At 37.1% G+C, this 27,817-nt stretch overlaps 3 protein-coding genes across 5 annotated transcripts; all 3 read right to left on the reverse strand.

Moving 5' to 3' along the window:
- Positions 1–30: 30 nt before the first annotated feature.
- On the reverse strand, positions 31–8,486 carry LOC112575158. The gene is made up of 13 exons (XM_025256792.1): positions 8,289–8,486; positions 7,588–7,694; positions 7,082–7,216; positions 6,660–6,857; positions 6,110–6,244; positions 5,364–5,564; positions 4,783–4,885; positions 4,337–4,412; positions 3,096–4,013; positions 2,669–2,871; positions 1,877–2,356; positions 1,123–1,481; positions 31–716 (listed from the first exon to the last, which is right to left on the reverse strand). Exons 2-13 carry the CDS (start codon positions 7,676–7,678, stop codon positions 340–342), a joined length of 3,276 nt encoding a protein of 1,091 aa, XP_025112577.1. The 5' UTR covers positions 7,679–7,694; positions 8,289–8,486; the 3' UTR covers positions 31–339.
- A 1,479-nt stretch (positions 8,487–9,965) lies between these two features.
- LOC112575178 lies at positions 9,966–16,191 on the reverse strand. The gene is made up of 9 exons (XM_025256845.1): positions 16,073–16,191; positions 15,602–15,802; positions 15,167–15,272; positions 14,767–14,833; positions 13,779–14,441; positions 13,266–13,471; positions 12,465–12,938; positions 11,610–11,953; positions 9,966–10,767 (listed from the first exon to the last, which is right to left on the reverse strand). Exons 3-9 carry the CDS (start codon positions 15,211–15,213, stop codon positions 10,367–10,369), a joined length of 2,202 nt encoding a protein of 733 aa, XP_025112630.1. The 5' UTR covers positions 15,214–15,272; positions 15,602–15,802; positions 16,073–16,191; the 3' UTR covers positions 9,966–10,366.
- Positions 16,192–19,178: 2,987 nt separating this feature from the next.
- LOC112575170 lies at positions 19,179–26,410 on the reverse strand. Of its 3 annotated transcripts, none has more exons than XM_025256828.1 (14): positions 26,317–26,410; positions 25,668–25,913; positions 25,260–25,391; positions 24,896–24,967; positions 24,544–24,678; positions 24,073–24,273; positions 23,648–23,753; positions 23,236–23,302; positions 22,237–22,899; positions 21,725–21,930; positions 21,084–21,557; positions 20,757–20,852; positions 20,272–20,615; positions 19,179–20,092 (listed from the first exon to the last, which is right to left on the reverse strand). In XM_025256828.1, the coding sequence occupies exons 2-14, from the start codon at positions 25,774–25,776 to the stop codon at positions 19,965–19,967; spliced, it is 2,733 nt and encodes a 910-aa protein (XP_025112613.1). In that variant the 5' UTR covers positions 25,777–25,913; positions 26,317–26,410; the 3' UTR covers positions 19,179–19,964. The 3 variants fall into 3 exon arrangements, with proteins under 3 accessions (XP_025112613.1, XP_025112611.1, XP_025112612.1); XM_025256826.1 differs by having other exon boundaries at positions 24,896–25,096; XM_025256827.1 differs by lacking the exon at positions 20,757–20,852 and having other exon boundaries at positions 24,896–25,096.
- Positions 26,411–27,817: the final 1,407 nt, after the last annotated feature.

Consider the following 27,817-nt stretch of genomic DNA (forward strand, 5'->3'; position numbering starts at 1 on the left):
TTTATTTTGCTTGGCAAAAGTTTGTGACACTTCGTTATTATTTGTGTCATTCTCATTCTCTCTTTTTTTAAACCTTTGTAACAGCCATGGTATCAGATATTTTATTTCATAACCGTGGATCCTTATAGCTCGTAAATACAAACGAAACATTTTTAATTTTTAGATTTAAAAATATATAAAAACGTTGAAGTATGATGGTGTGTCTCACCGTTTTATACACGTGGATTGAGATGTTTGTATGTCCATCTGTATATTTGTTCAGCTATATGAAAGAGGCTATATAGTGGCCGTGTCAACACATACATTTTCCCCGGCATTCAATGAGGACAAAAGGAGAAATTATGAGAAATTCCGAACATACACCAGTTGTGCCGTGCAGCTTGTGATACCCCGCAGTCTGCTCCACTGGGCAGAGAACTCTGACCTGTTTATATCTCCCTCTACATACACCACCACCTTTCTTCTCAGTCCGTTCAGAAAACCTGCTTTAGCCACCAAAACTGTGTTACTACCATGCCTGATAGTAGTCTTCTCATCTCTAGAGTTGATGATCTGGACTGGAATTCCTTCGTCTTTGAGAATTTTTATCAGAGGAACATCTTCTGTAATGTCCATTTCAAACAAAATCATCACATCTCTGTACTCTAGGGTTACTGGTGTCTCCCATGTTCTTTGGTCACGTGTAGAATTTGAAGTCGTGGGAAAGATGTCTGAAACTATAAACATTTGTATTAAATTAGTGTACACTTAATAATGTACATAACAGTGTTGATATAGATAACTTCAGCGATTTCACAGTACAGATGAAGTATATGTGAACTTAAAAGTTTTTCCACAAAAATGTTTATCTAGATGAAATTCTTCAAAACATTAAATAAATGTTTGCTTTTACTTTGATTTAGTTAACGCATGTATTTAGACTAGCATAATTTTTGCTTTCCTCCTTTCTACTTTCTGATTCTCTTTTAAGAGAGATAATGTTCACAATCAATCAAACCTGAAAATAAATGAATAAAGAAATAAACGGAGGTCTTTCAACACTGGTATGAACATTCCATCAATATGATGTGCTTCTTTCGTAAAGAAATGTAAAGAAATAAAAGGAGACAAAAAAAACTCTACCTCTGTCCCCAATATGAAGGTCTTGAGTCAAGAATTTGGCAACATCCTCTCCGCACACTTCACAGTTATGTGGCTTTTTCTTACTGTGATTTAATTTCTGATGGTAAATACGTTTCACTGGCAGGCCATCAGTAGGTGAAAAACATTTGCTTGTTGAGTATTTTGTTAATCCAACACTACATTGACCCTGCCCGGTCTCTCTTACAATCAAAGGTGGGCAACTAATAGGTTTTGTGAAAAACTTTCCAATCCATCCTGGTGGTGAGATGTCTGCGCGGTAACTTGTTGCCCACAGGTGGGGATCTTTGAGGCACTCGTTTATTTTTATAAGAAAGGCACGGACCTTTTGTCCTTTCTCTCTGTTGAATGTACAAACAGTCTTTATGCAGTCTTTGATACCGCTCTCACAAATAGTTATTTTAGGCCCGAAGCAAAGCAAGATTAGGCACAGTATTAAGTTTATTAAATCATAACATTCCCACCAATGCTTATCATTATGCATAATATACTTATAACATCTGTTAAACATAAGAGCATTGCCCTCAGTCGAGAAAAACCTCACGATACCCATGATACCGGCAATAAAATAGGACATAAGTTTAATATTTAATTAAACATATAAAACGATTTTTAAGACTTATTTTTAGCACACTTCAAAAAGCGTCCTGTACTCATGTTATGCTACTTAAAAGATAAAAAAATAAGAAAAGAATATAAATGATTTTCCGGAGTACTAAAATGGTGCAGAACTTACTCTTCGGGCGCTACTTCGTCAACAAGTGCATACAATGGCTGGTCCTTCAGACGATCTTTCAACATTGTAATGGTGTTATCTATTTTATTATCGTCGTCTATGTTGCACAACAAAGTGATAACCGTTGATGCAGGACTGGCTTGTGGCTGTGTCGATGATGTCCCTTGGAGCAAGGTCTGTAACACCATCGAAGCTACCTCACCCTCAGGACTTGTGTAAAGTACATACACGTCATGACCCTCGGACAGCCACTTCCGTCCGACCAGACTCAGCATCCGGGTTTTCCCAGTACCCTGCGGTCCAACAAGGAATGCTCGAGGCAAGTCTAGAAAATATGTCATACCCGGGTACAGCGTGAATCGCTCAAACAATTCACCGGTCAGAGACACGGCCTGGTCCAGAGTCTTAGGTAGTTGATGTGTAATGACTTCCGGTTCACATGGAGTCTTGAAGTAGGATATGGTGGAAGGACCACAAAATCTAAAACAAATAAAATTATGAGTCAGATATGGACAGTGATAATTTAGAAGTTAAATTTGATGAAAAATTTACTTCATGACCCATAAAGGATAGACTGTCGCTACTGATAATGATAACAACGCTCTTGAAGATTTTTTCTTACTGCCATCGTCATCAGCTTGTCGTCGTACTTATTGTCAGCAAGAAAGTATTCCAAGTATTTCTTGTCTTTATTTTTATATACTCCATTATATACTTTATTTTAGATACTCTGATATTTCATAAAAGTGCAAAGTATTTAGTATAGTGGGGGCTAAGATAATATAATCTCACCTCGCTATCATATTTGCAAACAAATCATCAGTCATGGCGGGTGTATCCACAGAGCTATCTCTGAAATGGTCCCAATAAGCTTGGAAAGGAATCTTAACCGACTCGACATTCCTGGTGGTGTCAAGACTGGGAAGATGGTCGGCACATAGACACAACTGAATGAGGTCGTTGATTGAATTTTGTTGTATGCATTCCAGAAAATTCTACAACACGAATCATAATGTACAACATTATTATAAACGACAGAAACCGGCTCTCTCTAAATATATATATATAACGTGTAATATTGATTGTTTTTGTTGTTGATTTCAATAAGACAAAATGATTACAGGGGCTTAAGTGTCTAATTCACATTCTTATGATGAGCAACACGATGAGTTTACAAAATTAAGAAAAACGATATATGTGTGGTGACATAATGACCCACCTGTGTCAACTCTGGGTGACAGTCAAGTGCATTTCGCAGTGTCTTCAATGTAATGTTTGGTAGAACCAAGATCAGTCGTACTCTAGGGCTCTGATCCTGGTCTGACAGAAGATGGTGCACCATACTATCTGCTTTCTTAAGTTGTTGTATAGCTTCAGATACATCTTTCATAAGTTCTTCTGTACTGCGCCTGGTATCACAATTCTCTTTGTTGTCTGTCGTCTTCAAAGTGTCATCACTTCCTTCTTGAAATCTTTGACCTCCAGTTTCCTGCTCGTTATCTTCACTGTCATTGTTTAAAGTCTCCTGCTGATTACCACTACTCTCACTGACTTCTGTTGTTTGTATACTGTCACCACTCTCTTTGCCGTCAGTATTTCCCTTTCTTATTTGACTATTTGTCTCTTTACCCATCATTGGGCTAATTTCACTCGCGCTATCTTTTATTCTTTGCCTCTTATCTTGATTTCCACTCTCTTTCTGACCCACATCCTTGACGACTCCTACCAACACGCCATGATGTCGATGGATGATCAGAAAATCAAAACATCCGATGTCCTTGTATTTGTTCTTTTCTTTCAGACCAGTGGGAACAGGCAGACGATGTTTTCTGTAGCCACGGCCAGGGTTATTCAAGTAGTCTTCGTACTGGAACTGTGTCAGAACAAACATATGTTCGTGTTGTGTGTCCGCCATGTCACGTAGACTGTGGATGACATGCTGCATGGCTCGGTCCCTGCTCTCATCACTCGGGTCAGGAGGGTCAGGGATGTAGACGACTTGACCGGCAACAGACTGTGTTTTGTATCGAAGTTTGTTTAAGTACACTGGAGGCACAAAATAACATCCTTCTTGCATATGTGGGTACATTTCCTTGGTTTTCTTTAACAGTAAGTCTTCAAACGTCTCTTTCTTTTTCTGAAAAAAAAATCATCTTTTAGATATTGGCAGCCTTTAGCTTACCATCTTCGAAACGCTCATATTAAAACTACAAACTGCACCCGGCAAATATAAGTTAAAATTTCAGTAATGTCTTCAATCTTTTCAAGACAGACAGAGACAGACAGACAGACAGGCAGGCGGGCAAACAGACAGACACCAGTGTTGACGACGCTCTTAGCTTAACTTCCTAATAGTGTTATTAACGACAGAATTAAATATTCACATGTGAATACAACTATTGAAGAGGCTAATATTGTGTTGTCAGTGAGCAAAGTGTATCCTCTAAATTGTTTGCTCACCTTTGTCTCCTTCATTAGGTGGCTTTCTTCGTCACTTGAAATACCTTTCCTCTCCTCGTAAGTTCTGCGTGGAACCCTGATTTAAATAATGTTACAATTTTTATTTCATGTACTGCCTTAATTATGATCAATCGGAATATGAATGTTCATAATAATAGTTGTGGCTATGGTGATGGTAGGGAGGGTATTTGTGGTAGTAATAATTAACATTTAAAATTCATAGCATATAATTAACGGAACAAAATACACAATAATATTCAACGACTTTTAAGTATCCTACATTTGTAGTCTAGAGGAATAACTTCAAAGATAAATTATTTTAATGCAAGCTTAGGTAACGAAATGACAAGAAAACAGAACTTATGAAGCCATCAGTAATGGTCAGATGGTTCATAAAAGATGGGCAAGGGGTTTAAATCAAATAAGCTAATGTTCATCATGCTCACCTGCATCTCTTGAATAAGACTATTGCTATGATCACTAAGACCACAGCAGTACCAATGCCTAGTACAATTCCTAGTACGATTCCGATGAAGATTGGTTTTTGTTCTGAAAAAAAAGTTAAGCAGTATGCAGAAAGCTTGAAAAAGTCTATATTATTGAAACGACTAAATCGTTAAAAGGGTGGATTGTTAGAATGATGTCCCCTGCTCTAACTGGCTGGAGGGAAGGAGCTCTGTTGTAGTTTTGTCTTATCCTCGTAGTGAACTTGTGTTTATGTTTTTGATTGTCCTGCCTTTGGAATGTGGGGTATGTTTTACTCTATAATATCTATATCTTCCTGCTCTCTATAAATGTTCTGGCCATATACTTCAAGCCAGTTTTGCTTCGATCATTGCAAAGTGGACAGACCAACGCTCTAGGACCGCCATCTTGTTACAGGAGTGACTGACTCTTGTTGTCATGTAAGCATTTTCAAACAATAAAACAAACATCGTGATAAATAGTAATCCAAAGCACGACTAATGTCTACACACACCCCAATATTGCACCTCACATGCTATTTAAAGATGAAAGTGTTTAGTACCTGTTTTCTTGTCATTAAGTGAACACGTGTTCACTCGATCAGCGATAGACCCATCATGCCAACAAGAGTAGATATGTGTTTTCTCATTTGTTGATGGAGGAATTCCTATTTGGAGGTAGGAGGAGACCTCTTTGTTGTATAGGTAGCCCTCATTTACCTGACAATTCACTTTTTCATTTTCCCACCAGCATTTCAGAACACCTATTACAAATAAAGAAATGAGTATACCCTTAGTCGAATATTTGTAATAACACAATTTATTGTAATAATATTTAATACTAAAAGATATAATCGGTGTAATAAACTTTTCCAGTAAAAATATTATAAAAAATAAAGGGTTTACGAAAGGCAAGTTTAAGAAATTATAAGATACAATTGTTCTTGTAAGTCACCAACATGGTGGACATTCACGATGTCACAATGATGTTTATATGCTTGCTTAGTTTTGTGTGGGTGTGTATAGTCGCTAACAAAACAGTTTCTTAGATAAAATATATTCTTGAAAAAAATCATAGCAAATAAAATTGAAAAGAGAAGAAGACCAGACCTCTGAAACCAGAGGCAGTTATTATTTCTTAGTACAACTTATGCTTCCAGAGTTTGATATAAGAAAAACTTGATTTGCTAAAAGATGTATGTATTTGTAATTTTATTCTACGACATTTAAATAAGAAAAACTTGATTTGCTAAAAAGATGTATGTATTTGTAATTTTATTCTACGACATTTAAACATCATTTGATATACTTAGTTTCTCTTGGGAGTGATGCTTGTACACAGTGAAATTTCTTTGTGTCTTCTGGATGTCTTCATTAAAGAAACATGTCACATTGACCTGGGAGTCACCCTGCTCCTTTGAAATATTGCATGTGTTATTTGGACCTGCAGGCAGGTAAAGCAAAATGACTGTTGACATTCTATCTACAAAATAAAACCTTAAAAAAGTCTAATTAAAAGATTTTATTATTTTTCATATCCAAACCCAATGCAGTTGATTGTTTCTTACTTTAAGTACGAGTGTATCTTAGTGCATACTCTAAAATAATACAATATTTTTCAGGCTAAAACATTGCCTCTTTTGGCGCTAGTCACATTTTCATGCTCCATTCATGTAAAGTTGTAGCAAAATGCTATGCAAAAATCCTGTTTTTATTTATGGATGGTAGTGTAGAAGCAGCTTTTTAAAGAAAACAATAATGAAATCAGCTTAACAAAATTATAACGATGATTATTTAGGGGTTACATTATAAAGTTGCAGCTGCTTTCTGTATACACCATCAAAACAAAGTTTGCTTACCCAGTTTAGCGACAAATTCACATGTTGTCAACAAGCTTGAGCTGTATCCAGCCACCTGACAAGCGTATTTGCCTGTTGGCTTTGTCTTATAGTTGACTGTAATGTTTAGTGTACGGCTAATTCTCTTGTCATACGTGAACCCAGGCTTTGTGTAACAGTCCAGAAAACCTCGAATCCACCAGCAGTCTAAGACAGAATCTTTAGACAGAATAAACAAATAGTTAAAATGATGAGACATAGTTTCAATGGTCGACATTGAGACAGCACAGTCCCAGTGTTTTGACTTTACTTGAATTTTTATCAAAATTATAAAAATCAACAATTTTAGATGAAGTCAAACGCCTCAAGTTAAGATGATAAAGCATCAGAGATACATTAAGAAATAACAACAAAACAATCCTAAGTCCTGCATGACTAGTTACCTGGACTATTATCCTGACCGTAGTGGTAGACAGTGAAGTCCTTTTTAGTGACACTCAGGTCCTCAGGAAAGTGACATGTCAGGACTGTGTCTTGAAAGGGGGTCACCGGTAGTATCGTGCATGTGATCTTGTCGTCTGTAACAATATCATCATTGTAAACAAGGTCAGGCTGCTGCTATCAGTGTACTGTTTATGATAAAACTATTCATGTAATTTTTCATAAGCACAGCGCCAAAGGGAGATAAACGCCATTTTACTTAATAAAGGTGGATTGTAAAAATTATATATATATATAGATAATAATTAAAGGTAAAAGGGTAACGATACAGGAGTATCCGTATCTGCCTTTCTATATCTCGAAAGTAAAATCAAACAAGGAATACAACAGATTCTTAAAACATTGCAAAAAAACACTAATGGCAAAAATATTGCTAAATATATTACACAAATGACCCATGATCAGTTTGTAATGTGAGTATAACACCCAACTGTACATTTTAGTTTACCTTGCGCTAAGACGATTGACAGGTAGAACAAGAGCCAAGTAATGTATTTCAGGGTGGACCAGCAGAGTTGCGAAAAAAGACCATTGTCCATTATATTTGAGTATGTCCTACAAGAAAATAATATATATATAGTTAGCCAAGATACCACAAATTATTATTTCTTATTTATTGCTAGGCTTATTTAAGTGCTGCTTCAGTGCACAGAAGTAGTTAATCTCACACGTTGGAAGTATCTTGCCTAACTTGACAGGTTGAATATTTATGTCACGCAAAGGTGGCGTGCCACGTTAAGAGTGAAAACGATGAGAATAGTTGTGATGATACCAGCCTTCAAGCAACTCTCTTTTGCTCACAAATAAATTCCGTGGAACTAAAGAGTGTTTTGAAAATTTGTTTACCCTATCAACTTTTTCTTCGTATATTAGCTCATTCGGGTCTCCCCGTCTCGCGCACGCACGTACACAACCACACACACACACAATGTGCTAACTGCATGTTCATACACGTGTGTAGGACTACATTACACGGCGGCTTTATCAACTGCCCTGGTTTCTTGTGAAACGCATCGAGCTCGCCTCCGCGTGGGGGGAGTGTGCTATATATCTACTAATACTACTTTTATTCTTTGCACATATCTACATGCTACGGGACCGTTAAATTCAGCTTCATTCGTCAACAAACTATTTAAAAACACTACTGACCTTTGACAGCATAAAGCCGTGTACCAGATATCAGGAATCTCCACATACAGCAGCCAAGCGACGTATTAAGCTGATATGGTGTGACCCGGGTATTTGAGACTACATCCGGCTTTTTCAATGGGAACAACTCAAATAATTGTCGGGTGTCTCCTTTGCAACCCATTCGACTCGAACAAGTCAGGACGCGTCAACACTCAAGTCTTTGTAAGAGTGAAGTATGATGTGTTACTAGAGACACAAAAATGCTCGGTCTATGTTTTATTAGTCAGCAAAAAAAATACATGTTTGAATGGGTCTTTGTAGTTTTTATTCGGTCCAGAGCTGTTTATATTAGCACGCATGAATATAGTCAGCACAATAATGCACAACACAAATGCACAAACACACATGACAAGTACATTTAGTTGTTTGCTAACACACGTGATAAGCTTGAGATAGATAACGGAGCAAGTGACAAAGGTCTTTTGTTGATCACATGACACATATACAATGTGTGACCTCGTTTAAGGCTGACACATGAACCCTTGAGGTCAGAGTGCACGCACAGACGTGCTGATCAGGGTTAGGACGTACGGGAAGTAAAATATTGACATTAAGGGTTTGGTAGAAGTAAAAAAAAGAAGCTGAGTAGACTATGATAATCTGGCCTACTAAATTCTGCAGAATAAAGACATCCACCTCAACACCCGAAAGAGGAGCCTAAGAAAAATTGTATTATCTCTGTTTGTCAGCTTGAAAGAAAGGTAGATCACACAAGAAGAGAGTTATCTTTGTGATAATATAAAGTAGTAGCAATGTGCCTTACGACAGAACATATCTATTAACTGAAATTTAAGGCTAGTTTTGTAAACATCTTTAATATAATGATAACATTAATGATGATAAAGTCTTTCTTCACAGCGCAATAGTCAATACACTACAATCGTGTGAGTTCAAGAGGTGATGTAAGACTGATCCCTTAAACTTTTTCAGGAACAGAGGTTTTACCTATCCCTCTTTTTTTCACAACAGCTTTTTGTGAGAGCGGTGCATGTCTCATGTCCCTTGCTTCGCTTTCGCCAACCCTTTATGGAGCTCGGTATTCAAGTCCTGACACCTGGTCAACGGGACAAAAATTGCTGTGCTTCGAGGGTATTGAACTGGTGTGGCTTTGAAACGCTAATGCTCTAACCTCTCGACTTTTTGTATTCCTCTAGTCTGAGAAACAAATGACCTTAAAAAGTTTAAAAAGCTAGGTGAGAAATAGGTAAAAAGGTAATAGGGCAAGTCATAAGTTAAAAATCGTACAGATGATCCAGCATCAAGAAGCAAATAAAAAATAAGAAACAAAAAAAAAACCAACCAAAAAACAAAAAAGAAGACACCGGGAAAAATTGTTTCATTCAACAAGTAAAGGGAGATAACTGAGGGAAAATAAGAAAATTGATGGTCATCACATATCACCTCTGTAAATCTTAAAAGAGTTAATAATTGCTTAATGACGATAATATCTTTAAAAAAATCAAATGGATTAAGCATATAAGTTTAACAAAATAGTTTTATGTACTTATGTACGAATATACTTTTATAAGAATGTGATGAGAAACACACACACACACACACACAAAGTAGCGACACAGTACTCTTGGACATGTTTCTTTATGAGATTCCTCTGTGTGTATATATATATATGTACAAATGCAGTTTGAACTTAAAAGTTATTGGCAGAAGACATGCGGAAGATGCAGTAGATGTAAAGAGATGACTTCCATTCTATAATCTCAATTAATCTACAAAATAAAGGTTTGTGTTCATTAACAAACCCAGCTCACAAACACATATTTTTTTTTTATTTGAACACAACGACATACTAGTAGGCAGTCAGGAGGCTCAAGACATGACAGGGTATTATGCTAGGCATAAAGTGTGTGTTCGCTGTCTCTCTGCTGATTAACAATATTTTTCTGCTTTTTTAAGAAAGCTCGTGGAGGATTGAAAAGAACGAACAGCACACAGAATAAATAGATTTAGTGTAGGTAGACGTATATATATATAGTCAAGCAAGAGAAACGGATGAAGTTGTACAAAGACGGAGACAATTATGTTGATTTCCATCGCACGACGATGAGCTGTGCCGAGCAGCACGTGATGCCCCACCATTTCTTGGAAACATTTTCAGGTGGTGACTTGCTTTCCACGTACACCACGATTTTACGTCTTGGTCTGAATTTACGAAAACTGTCAACACGCATGGAGCAGACACAATCCTTCTCTTCTCTCACGACTTCTGTGTCCTTCCCAACCTCTAGAGGCTGTACTTGGAAACTTACTTTCTTTAGTTCCTGCAAGAATGAGTATTCGTGTTTGTCGTTTTCAAATATCACTAAAATGTCTTTGTCTTGAAGAATAGAAGATCCTTTCATTGTAGGTGATTCATTTTGAATCCGTGTTACAGTTGAGGTTGTTGCTTCGGTGATGTCATCTGGAGAAGCACTTTTATCTAAATGAGATATCAAATAAGATATGTACGTTGATAATTTTTAAGAATATGCAGCTTTTTGATGTTGTCTACTTATCACTGGCCGTTTGTGTTTCTCAGTCAAAATTTAACAGGAATAGTCTTATAAAATGTATTTAGGCCAGGCGCCAGTTGAAAAAAAAAAGTTTTTTGTTTTACGGAATAGCGCGGATTTTTTTATCAGCTATTTAGCCCTTGAATGAAGTTTCAACAAATGGTTTTACTGCACTCGTCACGCTGTCGGTTGCCATGGAAACAATTCAAAATGGCGCCAAAACGAACATTTTAAAAAGCTTATAACTTCGTCAATTGTGTGAGTAGACTTAAAATTCTGTTTGAAATAGATACCTAAGAGACAGATCTACAATCGTAGGAGATGGATTTTGCAAAATTAGCTTAGTTGTTTTATGATTTTTTTAAAAAACATTGTGTCAAATTTTAAGAAATTTCGATTTAAAACGGTATAACTACCAAACTACTAAGTAATTCTTTAAAAGCTCTCCTACAAATGTTTAAATTTTGTATGAAGATATATGCTCTACCAAATTGCAGGTCTATATCTCTTATCAATAAAAAGTTATAAGCTTTTGAAGTAAATAGTCTCTAACCAAAACAAGAAACTGAGAAAATGAGGAAAGAAAAATTGAAAGCTTATAGTAATTACTAAACTACTCAATATTTTTTAAGAAACTCTCATGAAATGTTTGAATATGTTTAAAGAAACCTTCAATATACAGTTATAAGCTTTTGAACTACACAATCTTAATAAAACAAGAAACTGAAAAGGCGAAGGAAAACAAAGCGAAGACAACAATCCCACTTACTGCTTTTATTAACAAGATGTTTGTTGAGAAAATCGGCCACCTTCCTGCCACACAGAGAACAGTCGTGGTAACCCTTGGAGTCCATCTCATGGTAAATGTATTTGACTTGTGGGCCGTCTGTAGGAGTCAGGAAGTCACGTGGTTGGATTTCAGCCTCAGGTATGAAATAATCAGCTCCTGCACGTGAGGCTTCTCTGACGACTGCAGGCGGACAGGTGAGAGCCCGAGTGAAGGTCTGTACCTTCCACCCATCGGGTACATCCTGACTAGTGCTGCTTGTAGCCCACAATAAAAGGTGTGGATGTTGGCGACTTAGACTTTCTAAAAATGTTTTTAAATATTTTCTGCAAAACAAATAAAAAAAGCAAACGCGTGTTTTGCTTAGCTGTAATGCATTTCAAAATAGCCAAAATATAATCATAAATTTATTTTAATTATCATTTTTGTTGGAATAAAAATCTATGAAATTGTTAATTTATTTTAGAGTACTTAGGTAATCTGATTAAAGACATTAACGTTGCTTATCTATTTCCTATTTGCTAGCTCTTTCTCTTAACCTTGGCCTATTGCCGAGGATTTTTAATATCTTTTTTTGCACCTAATCTATCACTTTGTCCACAGAGTGCATTTTTCTGTCGTATAAAATAGCATTTTGTTACATTATATTATGCATAAATGCATTAGTATAATTAAACAAGGTTAAAATGTGGTTTAGGTGTAGATCTGTTTTTAATTTCCTTATCTAGCACAATGATTATAAAAATACGTTAAGTTTGAATATGTTTGTAAAAGAAGGTACAAGGTAGGTGTCAAAAATGTGTTTAAGCCGTCAACTATCAAGACAATCATACTTACCCCCAGAAATCGACTTCACTTGCAATCACACACAGTGGTATATTCTTTTTGTCCTGTGTTGTTAACATGTTCAGAATTCCCATCATTTCCTTCTTGACATTGAAATTACAGCTTACTTGGGTGACAAAGGGTCGTGAAGTCTCATCTGTATCTTTTGTAGCAGGCGTATGGTTGGATGTTTTGGAAAATGAGGACATCAAGTCCCTTCTTGTACAAATACTGACTAAAATGTAGAGGTGATGGCCTCTTTCTATCCATTGTTTGCCAGCCAGCGTCAACATTCGTGTTTTGCCGGTGTTGGGTGGACCAACAAGAAACAACCTTTCTTCTCTTAACATCTCTATCATATCCGGGTACAGAGTTAGTCGCTCGTACAGGTCTCCTGTCAGGGTCACGGCGTCTGCCAGAGTCCTGGGCTGCAGGAAAGTCTCGTCCATCAGTGGGATGGTGGACTGGGTAGCGGGTCCACAAAACCTAAGAACTCAAAAACATTTCTAAAACTATGAGGTCCTTGTCTTTATCTCGACTTATAACATTGGTACTTCGACTAAATTAATTATTATCTGTGTCATGTTAGAATTTCTGTGTATAACTGGAGCTCCCTGTAAGTTGAGCATAATTTATTTCTTTAAATATAAAGCTTCCTAGCGAAATGTATTCTAGTGTTGTGCTGTAGTGTTGTTCAGTGTAGTGTTGCAGGATCTTAATTGTAAATATAACAAATGATGAACAATATAAAATGTTCCGAAAAGTATCTTATCGTTTACCTTTGCTAATGGCCGTGCAAGACAAATTCCTTACCTCGCTATCATGTTTCGATACAAGTCATCAGTCTTTTTTGAGTCAGCATCTGATTGATTCATTAACCTGTCCCACCAGCTTCTCAGATGACTCATCACACTGGTGTCGATGTCCCATGGAGCGCAAGGTTTCGACAGATGATTTGCGCAAAGACACAGATGAGTGGGGTCGTCAGTGGCCTTCACATTAACACACTCGCGCAAACTCTGTAAAACACACAATGTGTGAGCATTTTTTAGGAGTTACACCAGATTAAAATGCTCCTCTTATTATACGAGGAAAACTGTTGTTTTAGGAGAAAAAATATTCCTGTAATAATATAACTTATAACTCTAAGTGTCTATAAGGCAACCTTCTTATTTTAGAGCCAGTGCAGCTTTTCCTAAAGATACATATGCACTGTTACTCAATCTTCAATCGTCACATCTTGACACATGTTCATGAAAAAATAGAAAATGTCTTTAAAAGTGAGAAAACCTAGAAACGTGCTGACATCATGAGTGTGTAACCTACCTGAGTGACCTGACTGTCACTGCCCAGAGCTCGGTGTAGTGACGACGAGGTAACGTTGGGAAACATCAAAGTCATTTGAACTGCAGGTTTGTGTGTCTGATCTGACATCAGGTGTCCCATCATACTGTTTGCGTATTTAACTTGAGCGACAGCTTCACACACCTCACTGACTAACATATCATCTATTTTATCTTCACTGTCCTCACTCCCGTCATCCTTATCGCTGATAGACTTGACGACCCCAACCAACACCCCGAGACGTCGATGTATAATGAGAATGTCAAAGCAGCCGACGTTTGTCTTGTCTCTAAACCCAGCGGGAACAGGTAAGCGATGGTTTAAAAAGCTATTTCCAGGGTTGTTTAGATAATCTTCGTACTTAAACTGTGACAAGACAAACATGTCCTCCTTATAGTGCTCCGCCATGTGACGTAAGCAGTGCAGCACGTGCTGCATGGCGCGGTCGTGTCTGACGTCACTGAAGTCATGAGGTTGTGGGACAAACACGACTTGACCCACTATTGTTTGTGTTTTATATTGAAGTTTGTTGAAGTAAACTGGAGGCAAGAAATAGAAGGAATTAAGCGTATGCGGGTACAATTCTTCAATGTTTTGTACTAAATATACTTGGAACTTTGTTGTTGTTTCGTCTTCGTTGCTTTCCTGAAAATAAAAATATTTTATTTTTTTTAAAGCATGAAACTTTAACTTGGGAACTTCAAAGCAATTGCAGAAGACATTTTTATAGATTTATAACTTTAACGATTAAGTAAATCACACAGTAATTAGATGGCATTGTGGAAAAACGAAATAACTGGTAACATTTTCTGACAGAAACAGGGCGGAGGAGGAGTAGTCACCCTTATGTCGTGCCTTAAACTGTTTTTCTTGCTGCTTACACCTCTTAGGGGTCCTCTGTGGTATACGCACCTTTATTTCACTATTATTGAAAAGTAGAAGTGGTTTTAGAATTGAGTAAAATACTAACTTCTTTTATCATAGGTCTGCGTGCATCGTCGACAGATGTTCGCGTTTTTCTCCATCGAAGAGCCCAACTGTTAAAAATGAAGTGTACGTAGGAGTGGAGAGAGACAACCAGGGCCTATTCATTGCCTACCTACGATAGGCAATGCTACATTAGTAACAAAAGAGATAAGAGAGAAAAAGACTTTACAGTATTTTCTACATTCATAGTATTCCCCACAAAAAATGTATTTTGGAGTTAAACTTTCCCCCATGTCACCAAACACACTGCAATGTGTAATAAATTTATTTTGCTATAGTGAAAAATAGATTTCAAAAAAGGCATTCCCAAACAATAAGCTAATATCACACTGTTGCTTATACTATTCCTTAAAATAAGTTATATTGAAAGACCCGAGGCTTACTTGTTGCGTCTCAGTAGAACTACGACGAGGATGGCTGCTACTATCATTGCAGTCAAGGCTAGGGACAGGCCGATAGCCAGACCAGTTGAAATATCTTTTAGTGAGACTTAAAAACAGTTTGTTAAAGTAAGAAACAAAAAGGTAGTTAAAAAACGTCAGATACTGTACAACAGAGTAATAATATTGTGTTTTAGAGATATTGTAACAAAATCTATTTTCTTTTTTCACGTTTGTTGTGTTTATGATTTATATCAACTGTAATTACACAGGAGTCACTGAATTTTACAACTTTCTAAACTATTAGAATTGTTATTGTTTTTCTCAGGAAGAGAGACATTATACAGACACAAAGTTATGCAAAAAGTCACCGACGATTGCTAGCAACAAGCAGAGGTGTCAACACTTAAAATACGAGAGAAATGGTGAGTCCCAAACCTTCCTCAGATATCTCAAGTGAACACGTTTTCTGTTGTTGTGGTTTGGATCCCGCATGCCAGCATGAGAAGGTAAATATTTTAATTTTTGTCGTCTTTTGAAATGTGATGGTGAGATACGTGGATACCTCGTAATCGTAAAGGCAATCATCATCAACCTTACACTCTGGCTTGCCGTGTACCCAGAAACACTGTAAAATCTCTTTTACATGCAAAAAAGAAATCGCTGTAGTACCCACAGTTAACTATCTTTATTACAATCAATTCGAATATTTGCATTACATTAATATCTTTAAATTATAGTCAACATGAGAAGAACAACCTCGACAAAATAGAATGTATTTTAATTTAAAATATTAATTTGTAATTGCCTTTTCGAGTCTCACAGTGTGTTGCACGGTCTGCTCATGCATACTAGTATATACGTGCACTCTTGCGCCTGAGAATATATGAGTTTACATGATTCACTTACCTAGTTTCTCTTGGCCATTGTGTCTGTATACAGAAAAGCGGTTTTGTGTCGTCTGAACATTTTCGTTAAAGAAACAGGTCACAGCGATTTGGGAATCATAAGCCACATTTGATACATTACATGTATTGTTTTCACCTGTAAAAAGACAAAACCATATTATACATTTTTCTTTAGCCTAGTCCAGTTTCCCAATGAAGAATTCATAACATACTTAAGTCTATATAACATAGTATGATAAGGCGTTAATAAATGTAATTATCATATTTCATACAATTATTGCTAATTAAGCTGTAGAGATTTTATACGCGCTAAGAACAGAGAGACTGAACATACCCAGTGTTAAGTTGAGCTGACATTTCCCAGGTCGCTAGAGCCATAGCCGTCCACTTGACACCCGTATGTACCTGTACGTGCAGAGGTCACGTGACGGATTGTAATATTGAAAGTGCGGCTCAGTTTTTTGTCGTACTCGAAACCTGATTTTGTGTAGCAGCCCAGAGCACCTCCAACCCACCAACATTCTAAAACAGCATCTGTGGAAAGCAGGTATACATCATGTCGGTATATATTATGTAGGAAGCGCATCCCATTCAGGGACCAAACATCATTAACTGTGTTAGAAAGAAACGTACGAAAAGTAAAACAACTAACACTGAGCACAATAATAATTTTTTATGTAAGTTTCCTCACCTGCACTTTCACGGTTAACGTAGTGATAGACTGTGAAACCTTTCTTGCTGACACTAAGGTCTTCGGGAAAGTGACAAGTGAGGACAGCATCTTGAAGAGAATGAACAGGTGGGGCATCGCATCTGCTCATTTCTGAAAAAAGTTTTGTTTGGGAAAGGCGCTACGTCCAGTAAAGATAACCATACGGACATGCGTGATCGTCTTTTCTTTCTCATCTAAAGTCTTTTTATCTTAAAAAAATTCACGCAGATTTCAATAGTACCTCAGAAACAACACAACAAATTTAAATTTCCGATACCCGTGAATCTAATTAAGCTAGATGTGCATGAAGTTATATTTTACGGTTATAATTTGGCACAGTTCATATACCAGGATAAGTTCTTGTAGAATCTGCAAAAAATTACTAACCTTGTGTTGAAGTTCGCGAAAAACACAGGCAACACAACAATAGTAAGAACTTCCGGGCCAACGAATCCATTTTAAGGATACAGGTTCTTGTTCTGCTTTTAACTGTCATCAGTCTGAGTACAAGGGTATATCACGAGTGGTGTGTGCATTGTTGTGTAGGTAATTACTTACTTCATGGATTCAGACTAGTTTTCCTCATATCATTCTTTGATACATGTAGCCATTGCTGAAACTGCAATGTTATATTCTACTAATACGGAAAAACCGAGTGTATATAATTAGCATTAGCCTGAGACTCATCGTTTTAAAAGAAAAAAACAACATACGACTGCGATGTTTTCTTAAACACATGTCAACTTGTATAGAAATAAAAAATTCTACCTTCATTTTACATGTTATTTTATGGTTTATACAGTCAAACACGGATGTGACACATAAAACGATAAACATAAATACATCTACCTTACACGTACAGACAGACACAACCTGCATCTACAGCATGAACAGTTAGTCTCACCAACGTACACACCAGCATGCAAGCACCCAACACTTTGTATACATGTAAACATATACACACAGTAAGATATATATTAAGTATATATATTATAGTTTTGATGATTAATTCTAGTTTTACCTATCTCAGCCCGTTAGTAAGCGGATATTAGCCATTTTTTTTTTTGCTCCTGTCATGTGACTTCGAGTCACCTACCTACTGACAGACGGAGCAAACTTACACGAAAATGAAATAAAAGGAACGATTATTTATCTTTTATCGTTACGGCCTTCATTTTTTTTCAGTGGCTATCTATTAGCAAAAGCTCGTAGGCCTTGCTGAAAAAACGACCTTCAGGTATATCAAAAGCTGATAAGTGGCTTAATCTACTTGGCTTGTACTGGTGTATGTGTTACTATTTGAGGATTCCGCCGGTCACGTGCAAGTCACATGATAGCACTGCCGTGAATTGCTTAAAACACTTTGAGTTTTCACCACTGCAGTGGGAAGTAAAAGCTCCAGAGTTAACACCTCGACTTAAGATACTGTCTGCACGTGACCCCCGTTTCAGAGAGCTAGTTTCTGGGACATTTTCCAAATATTGCGATTTAATTCCAATAATAACTTTCCGTTCAAAGTGCCAGAAGTTTTTTAGGTGTAAGAACTTTCCGGGACATCCAACCAAACAACTAATCAACCATCCAACCAAAACAACAAACCAACCAACCAGCCAACTAACAAAGCAGTCAACTAACCAGCCAACAAATTAATACATCCAGGCAATCGCCTTTTTTGAAATTTCAGCACAGCAAAATACGTTTCACCACAAAAAAGTCTCCCCATATCATAATAAACACACTAAAGGGTTAGGATTACAGGAATTGTTCGATTATCTGGAGTAGAGCCAGAAGTCTTGTTAGTTGTAAAAAACTGAATCAGTTATTGAAATGTTTTGCCAATTATTTAAGTCGTTTGGTGGAGTGCTTGCTACTGTATAATTATTAACAGTGACACGGACCGGCACAAGACAGGACCGTATTTTTAACTTTTATTTTGTTGTAACTCAAGTTTATCGTCTCGTCTCATTTATCGTCTCGTACACCTAATCATAGAAATCTCTTGTTAGTTGTTACCAAGGGTCGCCCGAGCGCTAAGGTTTCTGCGTAAGACAATGTTTTATATTTATATATATATATAGATGTATTTTTCCTTGGTCATTAGTTCCCACATTTTGCTATTGAATAGAATTTTCCACACACACAACAACAACACACACAAAAAAAAAAAAGCTCGTACGAAAACATTATTTGAATTTAACTTTTAAAAAATTCAGCAGCAATGATCTGTTTTACATTTCACAGAAGTTAACATTTTACATGCTTAAATGACTGACTATTAAACAGAATCACAAAAATAACTAGCAACACGGTAAATTGCAGGAAAAAAAATTGACAGAAAAAAATGTAATGTCGTCTGTTACGTTACATATGTGTACGAGGTGACGTCTTAGCTATTCTGATGCTCGGCATCGACTCGGATGGAGACTAGACAACTCGAGATTGGGGAACAACTGTCAACCTCCGCCGCAAACTGTTTGCAAATGAGGAATCGTACACAATGCTACAACCTCTCGTAACTCTGCCAGTCCCACAATGTCCTGTCTGTATTGTTGTGCTCGCAAGTGTTCACATACACGTTACCACACCGGCGGAAGTTCAATGTTCCAATCGTTATCTTCTTAAATTTATATTTTCATAAACATACGTATTCATGAAAGAACTTGCTTAAATTCACACGCTTACACACACTTTCTATCTTGTATAGCAAAGTATACACACAATTTATTAATTTAAGTGCTTATGATAACATTCCTGTTGATTATTTTACTATTTATTTGAAGCAGCTATTCGAGCATTGAAAAGAACTTTAATACATTTACAATGTAAAGATGTGGTGCAAGTTGGTGTTGTCACCATTTGTGCCTAGGGGAATAAGAGAAACAGAAAAGTTGTACGAAATGTGACAAAATTATGTAGTTTACCATCGCAGTATGATCAGCTGTGCCGTGCAGCACGTGATGCCCCGCCATTTATTGGAAACATTTTCAGGTGGTGAGCGATCTTCCACGTACACCACGATTTTACGTCTTGGTCTGAATTTGCGGAAACGATCAACATGCATGGAGCAGACACAATCCTTCTCTTCTCTCACGACTTCTTTTTCATTTTTAGCCTCGAAGGCTTTACTTGGAAACCTACTTTCGTTAGTTCCCTCAAGAATGAGTATTCGTTTTTGTCGTTTTCAAATATCACTAAAATGTCTTTGTCTTGAAGAATAGAAGATGCCTTCAAGGTAGGTGATTTCATGTTGTACTCGTGTTAAAGTCGAGGTTGTTGCTTCGGTGATATCATCCGGAGAAGCTGTTTTGTCTAAAAGAGAAATAAAACAAGATATTTACGTAGGTTTGTTTCAAAAATGTAAAGTTTTTTTTTTATATCTTCTTATCATTGTATCATTGGAAGTTTATGTTTCTCACTCAATTTTCTTCGGGGATTGTCTTAAAAAATGTGTAAAGTAAATTTTCAGCAAAGACAACAATACCACTTACTGCTTTTAGTAACAAGATGCTTGTTTAGAAAATCGGCCACCTTCCTGCCACACAGAGAACAGTCGTGGTAACCCGTGGAGTCCATCTCATGGTAAATGTATTTGACTTGTGGGCCGTCGGTAGGAGTCAGGCAGACATGTGGTTGGATTTCAGCCCCAGGTAGGAAATAATCAGCTCCTGCACGTGAAGCTTCTCTGACGACTGCAGGTGGACAGGTGAGAGCCCGAGTGAAGGTCTGTACCTTCCAGCCATCGGGTACATTCTGACTAGTGCTGCTTGTAGCCCACAATACAAGATTTGGATTTTGGCGACTTAGACTTTCTACAAATGTTTTAAAATATTTTCTGCAAGACAAATAAGAAAAGCCAAATGCATGTTTACTTTGCTGTTATGCACTTAAAAAGAGTCAAAATATATTCATGAGTATATTTTAGTTGTAAGTATATAGACAATTTTCTAGCGAGATCTTCGTTGAATATCTATATCTTATTTTCCAGCTCTTTCTCTTTGTCTGTTGGTCAGTTTCTCTTTTATTCTCTTTCTGCCCCTTCTCTACCACTTTGTCCACATAGTGTATTTTCCTAGAAGACGAAATAGCATTTTGTTGTCTTATATAATGCACAAGTGCATTAGTATAATTAAACAAAGGTTAAAACTTTACATGCATTTACATTTAGGGAGTTTGTGAAGCCCTGTTTTTTTTTCTTATGTAGAATCATGATTATGAAAATCTTGAAAGTGTTTGCAAATACAGTATGGAGTAGGCGTAAAAATGTGTTTAAGACATCGACTAACTAGACCTCCATACTTACCCCCCGAAATCAACTTCACTTGCAATCACACACAGTGGCATATTCTTTTTGTCCTGTGTTGTCAACATGTCCAGAATTTCCTTCATTTCCTTCTTGATATTGAAATTACAGATTACTGGGGTGACAAAGGATCGTGAAGTCTCATCTGTATCTTTTGTCGCTTGCGTATGGTTGGATGTTTTGGAAAACGAGGACATGAAGTCCCTTTTTGTTAAAATACTGACTAAAATGTACAGGTGATGGCCACTTTCTACCCATTGTTTGCCAGCCAGCGTCAACATTCGTGTCTTGCCGGTGTTGGGTGGACCAACAAGAAATAACTTTTCTTGACTGAGCATCTCTATCATATTCGGGTACAGAGTCAGTCGCTCATACAGGTCTCCTGTCAGGGTCACGGCGTCTGCCAGAGTCTTGGGCTGCAGGACAGTCTCGTCCATCAGTTGTAGGGAGGACTGGGTAGCTGGTCCACAAAACCTAAGAACGCAAAAACATTTATAAAAGTACAAGTCCTTGCCTATATCTCGAACTATTAGATACTTTTCCGCACATTCTTTATAGTTTATTAGACGTGATGTCTACAATTAAGACCCTGCAACACTACACTGAACAATTCTACAAGCCGTGCATGACAAATTCCTTACCTCGCTATCATGTTTCGATACAAGTCATCAGTCATTTTGGGGTCAGCATCAGATTGATTCATTAACCTATCCCACCATTTCCTCAGATGACCAATCACACTGGTGTCGATGTCCCATGGAGTGCAAGGGTTTGACAGATGATTTGCGCAAAGACACAGATGAGTGGGGTCGTCAGTGGCCTTCACATTCACACACTCGCGCAAACTCTGTAAAACACACAATGTGTAAGCATTTTTTAGAAGTTACACCAGATTAAAATGCTCTTCTTATTATCTGAGGAAAACTGTTGTTTTAGGAGAAAAAATATTCCTGTAATAACATAACTTATAACTCTAAGTGTCTATAAGGCAACCTTCTTATTTTAGAGCCAGTGCAGCTTTTCCTAAAGATGCATATGCACTGTTACTCCACTTCAATCGTCACATCTTGACACATGTTAATGAAAAAATAGAAAATGTCTTTAAAAGTGAGAAAACCTAGAAAGGTGCTGACATCATGAGTGTGTAACCTACCTGTACAACCTGACTGTCACTGCCCACAGCTCGTTGTAGTGACGACGAGGTAACGTTGGGAAACATCAAAGTCATTTGAACTGCAGGTTTGTGTGTCTGATCTGACATCAGGTGTCCCATCATACTGTTTGCGTATTTAACTTGAGCGACAGCTTCACACACCTCACTGACTAACATATCATCTATTTTCTCTTCACTGTCCTCACTCCCGTCATCCTTATCGCTGAGAGACTTGACGACCCCAACCAACACCCCGAGACGTCGATGGATAATGAGAATGTCAAAGCAGCCGACGTTTGTCTTGTCTTTAAAGCCACCGGGAACAGGTAAGCGATGGTTTAAAAAGCTATTTCCAGGGTTGTTTAGATAATCTTCGTACTTAAACTGTGACAAGACAAACATGTCCTCCTTATAGTGCTCCGCCATATGACGTAAGCAGTGCAGCACGTGCTGCATGGCGCGGTCGTGTCTGACGTCACTGAGGTCAGAAGGTTGTGGGACGTACACGACTTGATCAGCTATTGGCTGTGTTTCACATCGAATTTTGTTGAAGTAAACTGGAGGCACGAAATAGCAGGAATCAAGCATATCCGGGTACATTTCTTCGATGTTTTTCACTAAATATTCCTGGAACGTTCTTGTCGTTATGTCTTCATTGCTTTTCTGTAAGTAGAAATATTTTAATTTCTTTGAATCATGATCATTTAATTTGGTAACACCAAAGTAATTGCAGAAGAAATTATTATAGCTTTACCTCTTTAATGATCGAGTAAAGCGCATAGTAGTTGTTGGATGTTATTGCGGAAAATAGAAATAATTGGTAGAATTTTCTTACAGAAACAGGGCGGAGGAGGAATAAATACTCTCGCTTTTGTCGTGCCTTAGATAGACTGTGTTACTTGCTGCTTATACCTCTTTGGAGTTCTGTGTGAAACACTCAGCTATATTTCACTATAATTTAAAAGTAAAGGTAGTTTTACAATTGAGTAAAATACTAACTTCTTCCATCATAGGGCGTAGTTCATCGTCAGCAGGTGGTCGCGTTTTGCCACACTGAAGATTGCAACTGTTAAAAATGAAGTGTACATAGGAAGGAGAGAGATAATCAGGGCCTATTCATTGCCTACCTACTATAGGCAATACCACATTATTAACAAAAGTGAGAAGAGAGAGTATTTTGCACTATTTTTTGCACTCATAGTATTCCCCACAAAAGAAAGTATGACACTCGTAAAACTAAAATATTGACTAATTTGGGAGTTAAACTTTCCTCCATTGCAATGTGTAATAAAGTTAATTTGCTATAGTGAAAAAGACATTACCAAAAAGCATCCCCAGACAATAAGCTAATATTGCATTGCTGTGTATACTATTCATTACAATAAGTTATGTTGTAATACTCAAGGCTTACTTGTTGCGTCTCAGTAGAATTACAATGACAACAGTTGCTGCTATCACTGCAGTCAAGCCCAGGGACAGGCCGACAGCCAAACCAGTTGAAATATCTTTTTCCGAGTCTTAAAAAAAGTTAGTTAAAGTTACAAACAAAAAAGGTAGTAAAAAATGTCAAATACAATAGAGTAATAATAAAACACATGTTTTAGAAATATTGTAAAAAAAACTTTTTCACGTTTGTTGTTTTTATGATTTAAATCAACTGTAATTACTCAGGAGTCACTGAATTTTACAATTTTCTAAACTATTAGAACTTTTGTTGTTTTTCTCAGGAAGAGAGACATTATACAGACACAAAGTTAGGCAAGAAGTTACCGACGATTGCTACGAGCAAGACAGAGGTTTCATCATTCAATACGAGAGATATGGTGAGTCCCAAACCTTCCTCAGATATCTCAAGTGAACATGTTTTCTGTTGTTGTAGTGTGGATCCTGCATGCCAGCATGAGTAGGTAAATGTTTTTATTTTTGTCGTCTTTTGACTCTTGATGGTGAGATACGTGGACACCTCGTAATCGTACAGGTAATCATCATCAACCTTGCACTCTGGCTTGCCGTGTACCCAGAAACACTGTAAAATGTCTTTTACATACAAAATAGAAACCGTTTAGTACCCACTGTTAAATATGTTTATTAAAATTAATTCGAATTTTTTCATTACCATTATGATCTCTAAACTATAATCGACATGCAAAGAACAAAACTAGACAAAATAGAATGTATTTTAACTAAAAATGTTAGTTTGCAATTGCCTTTTGGAGTCTCACAGTGTGTGAACGGTCTGCTCATGCATACTAGTATATACGTGTGCTCTTGCGCCTTAGAATATATGAGTGTGCATGATTCACTTACCTAGTTTCTCTTGGCCATTGTGTCTGTATACAGAAAAGCTGTTTTGTGTTTTCTGAACATTTTCGTTAAAGAAACAGGTTAGAGCGATTTGGGAACCATTAGCCACATTTGATACATTACATGTATTGTTTTCACCTGTAAAAAGACAAAACCATACACATTTTTCTGTAGCCTAGTCCTGACAAAAAAAAATGCGAATGCTTTAAGTATTTTAAGTTTACCAATGAAGAATACATAACATATAACATAGTATAATAAGGCGTTAATAAATGTAATTATCATATTTCATACAATTATTGCTAATTAAACTGTAGAGATTTTATACGCGCTAAGAACAGAGAGACTGACATACCCAGTGTTAAGTTGAGCTGACATTTTCCCAGGTCGCTAGTGCCATAGCCGTCCACTTGACACCCGTATGTACCTGTACGTGCAGAGGTCACGTGACGGATTGTAATCTTGAGAGTGCGGCTCAGTTTTTTGTCGTACTCGAAACCTGATTTTGTGTAGCAGCCCAGAGCATCTCCAACCCACCAACATTCTAAAACAGCATCTGTGGAAAGCAGGTGTACATCATGTCGGTATAAATCTTTATGTAGGAAGCGCATCCCATTCAGTAACCAAACATCATTAACTGTGTTAGCAAGAAACGTACGAAGAGTAAAACAACAACTAACACTGAGCACAATAATAATTTTTTATATAAGTTTCCTCACCTGCACTTTCACGGTTAACGTAGTGATAGACTGTGAAACCTTTCTTGCTGACACTAAGGTCTTCGGGAAAGTGACAAGTGAGGACAGCATCTTGAAGAGAATGAACAGGTGGAGCATCGCATCTGCTCATTTCTGAAAAAAATTTTGTTTGGGAAAGGCACTACGTCCAGTAAAGATAACCATACGGACATGCGTGATCGTCTTTTCTTTCTCATCTTAAGTCTTTTTATCTTAAAAAAATTCATGCAGATTTCAATAGTACCTCAGAAACAACACAACAAATTTAAATTTCTGACACCCGTGAATCTAATTAAGCTAGATGTGCATGAAGTTATATTTTACGGTTATAATTTGGCACAGTTCATATACCAGGATAAGTTCTTGTAGAATCTGCAAAGAATTACTAACCTTGTGTTGAAGTTCGCGAAAAACACAGGCAACACAACAATAGTAAGAACTTCCGGGCCAACGAATCCATTTGAAGGATACAGGTTCTTGTTGTGCTTGTAACTGTCATCAGTCTGAGTACAAGGGTATATCACGAGTGGTGTGTGGATTGTTGTGTAGGTAATTACTTACTTCATGGATTCAGACTAGTGTTGTGCTGTCACTTTTCCTCATATCCTTCTTTGATACATGTAGCCATTGCTGAAACTGCAATGTTATATTCTACTAATATGGAAAACCCGATTGTGTATATACTTAGCCTTCGCCTGAGGGTCATCGTTTTAAAAGAAAAAACAACATACGACTGCGATGTTTTCTTAAACACATGTCAAATTGCATAGAAATAAAAAATTCTTCCTTCATTTTACATATTATTTTATGGTTTATACAGGCAAACACGGATGTAACACATAAAACGATAAACATAAATACATCTACCTTACACGTACAGACAGACAACCTGCATCTACATCATGAACAGTTAGTCTCACCAACGTACACACCAGCATGCAAGCACCCAACACTTTGTAAACATGTAAACATATACACACAGTAAGATATATATTAAGTATATATTATAGTTTTGATGATTAATTCTAGTTTTACCTACCTCAGCCTGTTAGTAAGCGGATATTAGCCATTTTTTTTTTTTTGCTCCTGTCTCATGACCTCGAGTCACCTACCTACTGACAGACGGAGCCAGCGTACACAAAAATGAAATAAAAGGAAAGATTATTTATCTTTTATCGTTAAGGCCTTCATTTTTTTTTTCAGTGGCTATCTATTATCAAAAGCTCGTAGGAGTTGCTGAAAAAAAAAACCTTCAAGTATATCAAAAACTGATAAGGGGCTTAATCTACTTCAGCTTGTACAGGTGTAAGGGTTACTATTTAAGAACTCATGCAAGTCACATGATAGCCCTGTCGTGAATTGTTTAAATTACTTTGAGTTTTCACCACTGCAGTGGGAACTAAAAGCTCCAGAGTTAACACTTCGACTTAAGATACTGTCTGCACGTGACCCATGTTCAGAGAGGTAGTTTCCGAGACATTTTCGGAATATTGCGATTTAATTCCAACTATCTTAATAATTTTCCCTTCAAAGTGCCCGATGACTTTTAGATGTAAGAACTTTCCGGGCCATCCAACCAAACAACAAATCAACCAGTCAACCAAAACAACAAACCAACCAACCAGCCAATTATCAAAGCCATCAACCAGCCAGCCAACCAAATCATTCATCCAGGGAATCGCCTTTGTTGAAATTTCAGCACAGCAAAGTACGTTTTATCACGATAAAGTCTCCCCATATGACAAAAAACATACTAAAGGAATAGGATTACAGGAACTGTTTCGACTATCTGGAGTAGAGCCTGAAGTCTTGTTAGTTAAAACATAAATAAGCTATTGAAATGTTTTGCGAATTGTTTTAGTCGTTGAGTGGAGTGCTCTCTAGTTTATACTTGTTAACAGTGACACGGACCATCACCTAAGACAGGAGCAAATTTTAATCTTTTATCTTGTTGTAACCCATTTTTATCTTCTCGCGTACTCAGTCATAGGAATCGCTTGGTTGAGAGTTGTGACCAAGGCTCGCGCGAGCGATATGGTCTCCCCATAAGACAGTGTTATACCTTTGTATATGTATATATATGTATTTTTTCTTTGGTCATTAGTTCTCACATCTTTCGCGGTTTAGTAGCATTTTACAAAAATCTCTTACGAAAACATTATTTTAATTTAGCTTTAAAACACATTGAGCAGCAATGAATTGTTTTACATTTCAGAAATAAATATTTTGTTGTGTTAAAAAATCACGTATTTCATCCCGTTTAAATCTGCCTTTCAGGCGAACATTTCTGAAGTAGAGCAACGGGGAAAACTTGGTATGTACGTAAACAATTCCAATTATTAATTAACAGAAGTTGACGTTTTACAAGCTAAAGTAATGAATGCGTGAATAATGTAGTGAATGAATACTATACAGAATCACGAAAATAACAAGATACACGGTAAATCTGACGACTTTTGTGGTCCTGTAGCCTATAACTTGTATGATATCTACATTTGACAAGGACACAGAATTGTTGTGGCTAAATGAAAGGAGATATG

Source organism: Pomacea canaliculata, linkage group LG11 (genome assembly GCF_003073045.1).
Source record: "Pomacea canaliculata isolate SZHN2017 linkage group LG11, ASM307304v1, whole genome shotgun sequence".
Classification (NCBI taxonomy): domain Eukaryota; kingdom Metazoa; phylum Mollusca; class Gastropoda; order Architaenioglossa; family Ampullariidae; genus Pomacea; species Pomacea canaliculata.

Coding starts and splice junctions, on each gene's coding strand:
- LOC112575158 (XM_025256792.1), bottom strand. CDS start 7,678: ATGGACAATGGTCTTTTTTCGCAACTCTGCTGGTCCACCCTGAAATAC. Junction 6,858..7,081: donor CGGTCAGGATAATAGTCCAG/GTAACTAGTCAT, acceptor TTCTGTCTAAAG/ATTCTGTCTTAGACTGCTGG. Junction 4,014..4,336: donor ACCTAATGAAGGAGACAAAG/GTGAGCAAACAA, acceptor TTTTTTTTTCAG/AAAAAGAAAGAGACGTTTGA.
- LOC112575178 (XM_025256845.1), bottom strand. CDS start 15,213: ATGATAGTAGCAGCCATCCTCGTCGTAGTTCTACTGAGACGCAACAA. Junction 13,472..13,778: donor GTGACAGTCAGGTCACTCAG/GTAGGTTACACA, acceptor TGTGTTTTACAG/AGTTTGCGCGAGTGTGTTAA. Junction 10,768..11,609: donor ACATCTTGTTAATAAAAGCA/GTAAGTGGGATT, acceptor TATCTCATTTAG/ATAAAAGTGCTTCTCCAGAT.
- LOC112575170 (XM_025256826.1), bottom strand. CDS start 25,776: ATGACAGTTACAAGCACAACAAGAACCTGTATCCTTCAAATGGATTCG. Junction 25,097..25,259: donor CGTTAACCGTGAAAGTGCAG/GTGAGGAAACTT, acceptor TGCTTTCCACAG/ATGCTGTTTTAGAATGTTGG. Junction 22,900..23,235: donor TACGCCCTATGATGGAAGAA/GTTAGTATTTTA, acceptor TTCTACTTACAG/AAAAGCAATGAAGACATAAC.